The sequence below is a fragment of the Delphinapterus leucas genome, chromosome 4, assembly GCF_059928025.1.
Source record: "Delphinapterus leucas isolate spDelLeu-1000000601 "Yukka" chromosome 4, BTC_Dleu_Yukka2, whole genome shotgun sequence".
NCBI classification, from domain to species: Eukaryota; Metazoa; Chordata; class Mammalia; order Artiodactyla; family Monodontidae; genus Delphinapterus; species Delphinapterus leucas.
The window spans coordinates 507,658-518,654 of NC_143132.1; the positions used below are offsets into that span (position 1 = coordinate 507,658).

The following is a 10,997-nucleotide window of genomic DNA, read 5'->3' on the forward strand; positions in this document are numbered from 1 at the left end:
CTCCCTCTGAGAAGGTGCCACCCTCCTGCTCCCCTTGAGGCGGATAACATGTCCCACGCTGTGGCTTCAGCCGGGCCCTCCAGACTGAGAGCTCGGTCCCGCTCTCCCACCCCTAGCCCTGGCCCTCGTGGCCGGGTGCCGCCTGTGGGTCAGTGCTCTTACTCATGATGCGGTTTTGCCAGGGAGGGAGGAGCCAAAACACATAGCCCGGGGCCACACAGCTGCTCCACGGCGCCACTGCGCACAGGGACCCTTGAGGACAAAGTGAGTTATACATACAGAGCGCAGTCCGACACATCAAGCACTTACGCGGTGCTGCCATTGGCAGCAGCAGCAGCAGCACGATGTTTTCTTGGTTTAGTCTCTTGTTGGATGGAGCACGTTTTCCACTTTCTTCCAAAGGAAGAATGCGTGGGAGGAGAATTTTTGGCATTCTCGCCTGTCTGAAAATGTATTTACTCTCACATTTGCTTCATAGTTTAGCTAGGTTTGTAGAATTATGGATTGAAAGTTATTTTCCTTCTAGTTTGCTCCACTGTCACCTGCCGTCCAGCTTTGCTGTTGAGATGTCTGAAACTGTTCTGTTCCTTTCTCTGTGGCCCACTTTGTTTCTCTTTGGAAGCCTGCACTCTGTCCCTGGGGCCCTGGTGCTGACTTCCTTCCCTCATGGTTTGGGCCTGGTGGGTCCTTGTGGGCTGGAGACTGACGTTTTTGCATCTTGATGACATCCGCTTTCCTTCTCATTGATTCTCTTCTCTCTTGAACTCCTATTAGACTGATGGCCTCATCAGTTGAGCGTCTGAGCCTCTTAATCCTTTCTATCCCATTTTCTCTTGTTTTTAATACTGTTTTCTGGGAGATTTCCTTGACTTTGTATTCCAAATGTTCTATTGAGTTTTTAATAATATATATATTATTGATTTCCTTTTTCTTGTCCTTATTTGACTTTTTCATATCATCTTATGACTGTTTCCAGAGGCATCCTCAGAGGAAATTAGGATTTTTGCATAAGTTTTCTATGTGCCATGCGGTATCTGTTTCCTTTGGGTTTCTTTCTTTCTTTTTTTTTTTTTTAATTTTTAAAAATTTTTGGCTGCGTGGGGTCTTTGTTGCTGCACACAGTCTTTCTCTATTTGCAGCGAGCGGGGGCTACTCTTCATTGCAGTGTGCAGGCTTCTCATTGCGGTGGCTTCTCTTGTTGCGGAGCAAGGCTCTAGGTGTGTGGGCTTCAGTAGTTATGGCACGTGGGCTCAGTAGTTGTGGCTTATGGGCTCTAGACCACAGGCTCAGTAGTTGTGGTGCACGGGCTTAGTTGCTCCACGGCATGTGGGATCTTCCTGGACCAGCAATCCAACCCGTGTCCCTTGCACTGGCAGGCAGATTCTTAACCACAAGGGAAGCCACCGGGGAAGTCCCGGCTTACTCGTTTTTTTACAAGCCTGTTTGAGGTAACTGTTAAGATTAAATTGCTCCAACACAAGTCTAGCCAGAGGCTGCATTACCTATGGCTAATTTCCGTACTAATTCTCGGCCTCACGGCGGGAGGCTGACCTGGCGTGAGGTGAGCATCTGGCTCTGCTCACTCTGGGACCCAAGCTCACTGTTGATTTGTCCCCTGGTGCACCCATCTTGATGGCCTGGGTGCTGTTCCAGGTGGCCCACGGTGCTCTTAGCGACTGTGCCCTCGATGCTGTGGAGACACAGAAGGAGCTCCTGGGAGCCAGCGGGCTTATGCTGCTGCTTCCCCCCAAAGTGAAGAGCGAGGACGTGGCAGAGGAGGACGTGTACTGGCTGTCGGCGTTGCTGCAGATCAAGCAGCTCCTGCAGGCCAAGCCCTTCCAGCCTGCGCTTCCGCTGGTGGTTCTCGTGTCCAGCCCGGGAGGGGACGCCGTGGAGAAGGAAGTGGAAGCTGGTGTGTGAAGGCAGTTCCATTTATGAGCTGGCATGTTAAATAAGTGGGTAGAGCCGGGGGTATGAGAAAGTGCTGGCAGTGTGGCGTCCGGAGTCATGTGACAGCAGCTGCTGCAGTGACTGGGGGCAGGGCTGGGCGGGGTCAGAGCAGTGAGATGCCTTTGCTGGCCTGCAGACCTCTACCAGGAGACAGGTGACCTACGTCTCTTTGTCTTAAAGGTCTGATGCTACAGGATTTGGTTTCAGCTAAGCTGATTTCAGATTATACCGTTATTGAGATCCCTGATTCCATTAGTGATTTACAAGGCACGACTAAGGTAAGGTTTTATCATTTTTAAAGGTCCGACAAGATATTTTCAGTTTTTTCCCTTTCACTCTATCTTGAATTTAGTGTATGTTACTGCTTGCATCTTTAATTTTATGTTTTGACAGGAAACTTTCTAAAAATATAAGCAGAAATCAAAATAAAAGATAAAATTTGCCCACAGTTCTGCTATTGGCAATAAATTAAATTGTTTGTGTAAATGTTTTTAGAGGTTTTGTTGTTATGGATTTAAAATATGACAATTCATGTCTTGTATCTCACGGTCAGATGTATAATTATTTTTGTAAGTGGTTGTCCTTGGAATATGAAGAAATAATGTTATCAGAAGTTTCCTTAAAAAAAGGAAGTCTGTGCTGACAATTACATTTAGGCAAAGAAGTGCCAGGAATTAAAATAAAAGTAATAACTACAGGAGGAAAGATAACTACAGGATGTGAAAGCATCCAGGCATGTAGTGAAGCTGTTAGTCCTTCTAAGAATGGGAAGACGTGGCTTCCTTTTCTGTGTGAGGTGAAGAGGATGTGTAGGGCTGGTTTCCCCTGGGCCTCCAGCCCTTCCGGGGCGGTCCTTCAGGCCACGCTCCTCGGGGGCGAGGGGCACGGGAGCCCTTCTCGGGGTCCCTGCTGTGTGGGTCTCCAGGGCCCTGGGAGACCAAACTCAACTGGAGTGGAAGCTTCTGCTCCCCTTCCTGGTGTGGTTGAGAGGCTGCTGCTCCGGTGGCACCTGCTGTGGCAGCTGTGGGAGGGGCGCCTTCAGGAATCTCTTCCTGAAAAGCAGCGTGAATTGTTGAACCAGATCTCTCCCCACTGTCTCTGCTTCTCAGGTTTCGCAGGCTGTGCAGTGGCTGGTCTCGCACTGCCCCTGTGCCCTTGACCTTTGTTGCCAGACCCTCATTCAGTACGTGGAAGACGGGGTTAGCCGGGAGTTTAGCGGCCGGTTTTTCCACGACAGAAGAGAGCGGAGGCTAGGCGGCCTGGCCCCGCAGGAGCCAAGTGCCGTCATCGAACTGTTCAACAGCGTGCTGAGCTTCCTGGCCTCTGTAGTGTCCTCCGAGCAGCTCTGTGACCTGTCCTGGCCTGTCACTGAGTTTGCCGAGGCAGGGGGCAGCCGGCTGCTTCCTCACCTTCACTGGAACACCCCGGAGCACCTGGCCTGGCTGAGGCAGGCTGTCCTTGGCTTCCAGCTCCCACAGATGGACCTTCCGCCCCCGGGAGGTGCGTGCTCGTGCTGAGGGGTACTGGCTGGGAAGCAGTGTGCTGCGGCCGAGTTCCCCGCCTCCTTCTTGCTGTAGAGACTCCCTGGCCGGTGTTGGGCACCAGTGTGAGGTGGCCCTTCTCCACCGGGCACCCCGGCCCCACGCTGCACCCGTCCGCACTTGGCTTTGGATTCAGGAGTCAGGACGAGCTGGGGTTCTGTGGAGTGAGCCCTGTTGGCCCTTCACCACCATCTGAGCGGTCTGTGGGTATCTGTTCAGTCTCAGGAGGAAGGTGTCAGGAAGAGTGCTGCACCCAAGGCCTGGGACTCCTCAGTTAACAGCAGGTCCCATCCTGCCTGTGCCATGGCATTTGGGAGCAAAAGGCATGGGGACTGTGAAGTCCTGTCCCCACGCTGCTGGCTCTGCTGGGGCCACGGCACTCGGTGCTGCTTTAACACCAGTGTTCCTTCTTTGTCAAAGAAGCTCGTTCTGTGGCTCCAGCTGTGCCCGAGTGAGGCTTTTGGGCTGTTCTCACGCAGACCTTATGGGTCCCTGTGCTGTGAGGAGGCTGCCCCTTCCCTTGCTGATGCTGTTAGGAGGGAACAAGGCTGTTTGTGCTCACGTGGCGCAGCACATGGCCTTAGCAGGGCCATTCTCCTTTAGACCATTGGAACAGAGGCCTCAGGCTTCATTCTGAATTTTGAGGTGCACTCTCCAGTAGGTCTAACAGACATTTGCTACTGAAGGAACCCAATGGGGAATAAACTGCACTGCGCAAATCCTCTGCCGCGAGCTAGGTTGGGGCTCCCCAAGAGAAGCCCGTGCCTCTGGGACCAGACGTCCCTGAGTGCTTGGTCAGATACGGGTTCCTGCATGCACCTGCAGGCCTATGCATTCAGAGCCTCTAGGATGGATCCTTTGTTGTGAAGTTTGACCTGGGTGGCTGCATCCCTTACCTGGACATGGGGAGGGAGATGTTCTTTCCTTAACAGCTGTGGTTCTGTTGTATTCAGAGTTGAAGGCAGACTTCTCGGCTACAGAGTTGCCTTTTCCTAGGAAAATACAGAGTGAAGAACATGGCATGTAGATTTGCATCACGGTCTGTGACTCATGTGGCGCTTTCTCTCCAGCTCCCTGGCTCCCCGTGTGCTCCATGGTTGTCCAGTATGCCTCCCAGATCCCCAGCTCTCTCCAGACGCAGCCTGTCCTGCAGTCCCAGGTGGAGAGCCTGCTCCGCGGCACGCACCACAGGTGGAAGAGCGGGAGCCCCTCCCCAGGCCGGGGGGCACGGCCCTCAGTTGCTGAGATCCCGTGGGATGACATCATCGCCTTGTGCATCAACCACAGGCTGAGGGACTGGACACCCCCCAGGCTTCCCGTCACACCAGGTAGTTAGTGCTTGGTGCCGTGGGCCGGCTCCTCAGGAGACTTTCCTGGTCCAGTTTCAGCAAAGGAAGATGTTTACTTGGTGGTTGTTTCCTTCCTGCGGGTCCCCGCCCTTCCTCTCCTTAGGGCTACCTCTCCAAGCCAGTGACCTCCGGGTGACTTATAAACATTGGGAAGAGCTGAGAAGGTTCCAGGAGAGCCTGCATTCATCTCCCTGAAATGGGCCCCCAAGGCTGGCTTTAGAGAGACTTCTCTGAGTAGTCACACTGGCCATGCAGGTCTGGACGTGAGGCTCTCTGGACCTTGAATGACCCATGGAAACTTGGAGCATATGTAGCTCAAGCATGGGAGTCACATAATTGTGTGACTTTAATCGGAAGGGCTAGTCCTTAAGTCAGTGAATTTAAGCAGACATCAAGTGGTCACCTGTTGCTCTTTTGATATTCTTTTCTCTTCTTCTTTTTGTATCGTTTTCTCAGAGGCACTGACTAAAGATGGTCAGATATGTGTGTATTTTTTTAAAAACCATTTGAAAAACTACGACGTTCCTTTGTCGTGGGAACAAGCCAGAATGCAGACGCAGAAGGAGCTACAGTTGAGTCAGAGCCGGTGAGATCTGTGTTCAGTGTGCGTTTCTGTCATTGCACAACCCACAACCAAGAGAGTGAACTGTATTCTCTAACAGAGTATACAGCAGAAATTCACATCCTATACATGAAATCCAGCCCATTGTGGGGAGATTCAGACAGATGCTGGAGGAACAGATCATTCCCGTGTAGTAGAAACTGTTGTAGAGCAGAGAGAAACAAGCATCGCATTTCATTTATTGGACAAACCCGACCCTGAAGTCGTAACATAACCAGGAGAGTGCAGACAAAAGAAAGCTGTTGTCTGATCTCACTTACAAACCTGGTTCAAAAATACTAAGTAAGATGTTAGCACATGCAGTTTTGCAGTACGTAAAAAACTCACAGGCTCGCTTTATACCATGCTCTACAATATCAACAGTAGTACACAACTATTTGTGTAATTTGCTGCCATAACAGAAAAATAAGCGGTCATTTCACTAGGTGTTGAAAAGTTTTCCTTAAAATTTATACCCATTCCTTCTCCCTCTCCAGGAAAACAGTTTATACCCATTCCTGATAAAATTTCCTACGAAACTTGGGTAGAGCAGTTCTTTAGCTTGATAGGGCTGTCTGCCATAAAACTACTAACAAACCCCATGCTTCTCGGTAAAACATCAGAAACACTGAAATGAGAACCAACCTTGAGCTGCCCTGACATCACTGCTGTCCACTGTTGTCCTGGAGACCCTGCCCAGTTTAGGGCATAAATATCAAGAGAGGAGGACCAATTATTTCCAGACAGTAAAATTGTCAGTTCAGGATCATCGACAGTCACACCCTTAGAACTGTTCAGCATTCAGCAAGGTGACCAGACAGATCAACCTACAATGTACAGAAATTCTCATTCACAGCAGCAACAAATCTAGAACATATGGACACAAACTGACCAGGAGAGGCGCCAAACCCCTGTGAAGGGGATTCTCAGAGCCCTGAAGGTGCAAAGAAAACCTTGAATAAATGAGGGGCAGGCTAGGCTTTGCTGACTGGAGGATGCAATGCTGTAAAGATGTCAGTTCTCAAACTATAAAGTCAGGACATTTCTAATCAAAAGCCCAAAAGGATGTTTCCGCCTGGTCTTGACAAGTTAATTCTAGAATTCATCAGGATGAGAAAATGTGTAGCAATTGCTGAGAAAATTTTGAATAAGAATAACAAGGAAGGTCTGCTCAGCCTGATCTCAAAACATATAATAAAGTTACAGTAGACAAATGGGTCAGAATAGAAAGTGCAAGAACAGAACCATATGTGATAAAAGTACCACGCCAAAAGTGGGAAATTAGTGCAGAGAGGACAGACTTTTTGGCCTCTGTTTAGAAAAAGCATTAGACTCTCATCTCCCGCTGCTGTAAACATTACTTCCAGGGGAATTCCCTGGCGGTCCAGTGGTTAGGACTCAGCGCTTTCACTGCCCAGGGCCTGGGTTCAATCCCTAGTCGGGGAACTAGAATCCTGCAGGCCTCGCATCACAGCAAAAAAAAAAAAAAAAAATCCAGATGGATTTAGGAGCTACATGAAAAATAAGAACCTTGCCAGTATTAGGGGAAAACAGAGACTGCTGATGACCCTGGAATGGGAAGCAAAACTCAGAGTAGAGAAGCTTCGGGAGCCTTGCTGCCCAGGAGAGGGGAAGCTGCTGCAAGGCAGAGGCTGCCCTTCCTCTGCGCCTGTGCCTGACCCCAAAGCACCCCACTCTACCTGATGCCAGAGGAGCCCTTTCTCCCTCTCTTTCCTGACCGTAAGCATTTCAAAACGTGTACTTACAGTTTGGGGATAAGATCTTTTCATCCTTCTGCAAACAAGCTTCGCACTCCGTTACTTCACGGGCACCGCAAAGGGAAGAGAGGTGTGGAGCGCGGCCGAGAGGGGCGGATTCCCGGCACCGACGACCTGATGCACAGAGCCTCTGCCCAGGAGCTCCTGGCCCAGTGTCTGTCCAGCAGCCTGCTGCTGGAGAAAGAGGAGAGCAAGAGGTGAAGCCCGTTTCCGGGGTTCGTTTTGTCCTTTAGGCCGCTTCATGCCGGGTTAGCAAGGATCCCAGGGACGAGACTGTTTAAAAAAGAAGGCAGGTCAGACGTGTGAAGGATAAGCTCTTTGAGGACAGAGGCAGTGCCCTCGATAGTGTGCCTTCGACTTTTATTATTTGAAATCGGTTTTGTTGATTGTTTATCACTGAAAGTCCCGAGTCTCCTAGTGGGGAGTGAGTGTAGCTGGCTAACTAAGCCTCTGTGGCACGTGGCTGGCACGCTCTGCCCGTCTGGCCAGCCTGGGCATTGGGGCATTCCCACACTGCGGCTATGCAGGAGCTGGATGGAGCAGGGCTTCCCTCTGCCTCTCCCACCACCCGTGTTCATGGTTTTACTGAGGAAGAAGAGACGGCAAGAAGGGAGTTTCCACTGTCATCCTCATGCCTCGCCCTGCCCTGTCCTCTCCAGCAGCCTCTGTGTCCAGCCAGTAGGCAAGGTCAGCCCCTCCCCTTGGCCCACCTTATGCTCACTTCTGGCCTCTGCTCACATCTACTCAGTGAGGACCTCCTTACCCGTCTCACCAGTCCTCCCTGTCTCCATGTCTCTGCCTTGTCTTTCTCGTCTTCAGACGTCTCCTTTGTCTGTCTCACCTCACTAGAGTGTCAGCTGCCTCCAGCTGGGCCTTGTCTGTTCTGTCTCAGTGCTGTGTTGCTGGTACCCAGAATGATGCCTAGCATTTGGTGGAGGCTTGATAAATATGTGTTGGGAGAGTGAATGAATGTGTCATGATTTCTAAAAGTAGATTTTCCTAGGTCTGTATCATTTAAGCAGTTTGGACCAGATTACGTTTCTTTAAAAAACAAGTTTATGGAGTGGACAGCTCTGGAGTATGTTAGGTGTCAGTGCGATGTTATTTTGGGTTAATTTTAAACTAAAGCAGCAATCCATACATTTTGGATAATCCAAAGAGATCCAAATTAATTATAGACACATAATAGCAAAATAAGCCAGAGAAGATAAACCAAGTGAGAGAAGTACAAGTAATGTTAAAAACCAGTTGTTTTGGATAAATGCCACCTTTTTCATTAAATATAAATCGGTTTTATAAGTTAAAGAGAAGATACTAAATTTTTTTAAACAATGCTTTTCTGCTTCTTAGTTGATGTCATAACTTAGTTCCACCCTTAGTAAAAAGCAGAGCTTTAAAAAATTTAAAGCATATATAGGAGAAGAGTGAGTGACAGTTAAATTTTTGCTTCCTAATGCTCAAATGTTTCAGGTTTGAAGATCAACTTCAGCAGTGGTTGTCAGAGGACTCGGGAGCATGTACAGATTCAACTTCCCTTCCACTCTACCTTCCTCAGACTCTGGTGTCTCTGCCTCAGACTATCGAACCTGTGATGAAAACATCTACAACTACTAGCCTTCAGGTGAGAAGAGAGTACATTTGGCATTTATATTAGACTTAACAACTGAGAGAATGACTGGGAAAAAAGTAATGTCTCGAGTCATCGTATGATGTCATGATGACCAATAAATTATTAGCTTAAATTAGATCTTTTCTTAAACTTAATCTGTCAGTATTATAGTGGCCCAACTAATTCCGAGTTTCTGCTTATGAAATGAATGAAGAATGGAATTGATACATGCTTAAGAACTGAACAAAACCCATAACCATGTTATGCTGACATGCAGTAAAGTTTGGAGGAGAATAACAAAGGTGACAACAGTGGTTCGGTTTATGGAGCACATACTGTCCAAGCTTTGGCATCACCCAGACCTCCCTTCTGGTATTAATTTTCCGTGAGGAAAATTAATGAATGAGGAGGGTATGCTCACAGAAGTCAAGGGCCTCACCCAAGAGTGTTCAGCTGGTCAGTGGCAAAGCTGCTTTTTAAAGCCAGACCCAGCTGGCTCCGAAGCTCAAGGTCTTTCTACTTCACCATTCTTCCTTCAGTGATAAAAGAAACAAAAGCAGAGTTTATATGCATAATGCTGGACAGGCAAAATGTATGCTCCTGGATTGGCATTTAGGAAGCCCTTCAATTGCGGAGAAAAACAAATTAAGATGACATACTATTTCCAATTATTAGTTTGGCAGATACCTTAAAAATATTTGTACGCTTTGACTTAACAATTCTGCCCTAAAGAAATTACTGATGACAAAAGTTAATGTATTTTTGTTCACTGTAGCATTAATTATAGTACATGAAAGTGGAAACTAAACATCCAAAGATGAGAGTCTGGTTCAGCAATTACAATACATATGATGGCATAGTTCGTAGCTCTTGACAACGATGTCTTATAAAAACGACTAGAAGTTGTTCATGGTAGAATCAGAAGTGGAGGGACTTCCCCGGTAGTCCAGTGGTTAAGACTGTGCGCTTCCAATGCAGGGGGTTTGGGTTTGATCCCTGGTAGGGGAACTGAGATCCCACATGCCATGCGGCACGGCCAGAAAAGGAAAATTTAAAATATAAATAAAGAATCAGAAGAGGAAACATTCCGTGGCCGATGATGGCAGCTGTATGTGTATGTGCTGGAAGGGGCTGGAAGGATGTGTGATAGATGCCAAGAGAGGGGTTTGTTGAGCCTAGCAGGCCCCAGAAGAGGTTTCTAACGTGAGTCAGATCCAGTGCCTTTAAAGAAAATATATCTTGGCTTGTGGGTATCCCAAAGCTATTTTTGGTTTCTTTTTTTGTTCAAATAGAATGACAGGACGGGGGAGCAACTGCAGATGTCAGAGGCAACAGGCACGTCTGTGACCGAACGGCTGAAGCGCCTAGAAAGGCTGATCCGCAGTTCAAGGGAAGAGGACGTTGCCTCTGAGCTCCATCTCTCTGCACTGCTGGACATGGTGGACATTTGAGCTGCTGGACCTGAGAGAGGGTCTAGAAGATGTTCTTTTAACTCAAAATAATGTTATTCTCAGATGCTTGGTGCATGTTGGAATGTGATTATTAATCATGCAAATAAACCACTGGAATATCTAATGAGGTCTTCCTCAGTTTTCAGGATGAAAGGTTGTTTTCTCCTGTGTAATGTCTTTGATACTCTTACCTGTTTTCATGATCTCTTCTGACTGTTGTCCACCAACACATGCTCTTACATTTCAGTGTGTAACGGTGGTCATTCATTGTCTTAGCAACAGTTGCAGTCCCTGATGTGCCAAATCAGTAGTGCAGGGATGAATAAGGTGCAGGGACCCTGCCCACCCGGCCTGCCCAGCTCACACCTCAGAGAGCCAACAGGTGTACTGAGCCAGCTGTATATGTACATAGCTCTCTGAGGCATGGGGCACGTGCCTGCACTGGAAGCAGGGGGAGACAAGGGGATTGGGCAGAGGACAGAGCAGAATTCTTGGAGAGGAGTGCAGTGGTATACCCAAGAGGATGTGAGGAAAACCTGGAGGTGCCAGTTTGGTAGTACTGCCAAGTGAGGGGATAGGCCAGACCGCCGAGACCCTTGCTGCTTTACTGTGAGTGCTATGGGAATCAGCTATTGGAGGATATTAGGCAGAGAAGTGATTTGGTCACATTTTGTTTCAAAAACTGCATATGGGGAACAACAGTAAGACAAGCAATGGA

At 48.4% G+C, this 10,997-nt stretch overlaps 1 protein-coding gene across 6 annotated transcripts in view; it reads left to right on the forward strand.

Annotated features, from left to right (window-relative positions):
• MCM3AP (minichromosome maintenance complex component 3 associated protein) overlaps nt 1-10,403 on the forward strand; it is a 43,764-nt gene extending 33,361 nt beyond the window's left edge. For 5 of the 6 annotated variants that reach the window (XM_089910085.1, XM_022596818.3, XM_089910086.1 and 2 more), the window contains 8 exons: nt 1,654-1,912; nt 2,131-2,228; nt 3,060-3,450; nt 4,562-4,819; nt 5,297-5,426; nt 7,210-7,416; nt 8,690-8,840; nt 10,121-10,403. In XM_089910085.1, the coding sequence (XP_089766211.1) occupies nt 1,654-1,912; nt 2,131-2,228; nt 3,060-3,450; nt 4,562-4,819; nt 5,297-5,426; nt 7,210-7,416; nt 8,690-8,840; nt 10,121-10,279 (1,653 nt within the window). In that variant the 3' untranslated portion in view covers nt 10,280-10,403. Of the gene's footprint in view, nt 1-1,653; nt 1,913-2,130; nt 2,229-3,059; nt 3,451-4,561; nt 4,820-5,296; nt 5,427-7,209; nt 7,417-8,689; nt 8,841-10,120 lie in introns of those variants that run through there. The other variant, XM_089910089.1, reaches the window with a different exon arrangement.
• The last annotated feature ends 594 nt before the right edge of the window (nt 10,404-10,997 follow it).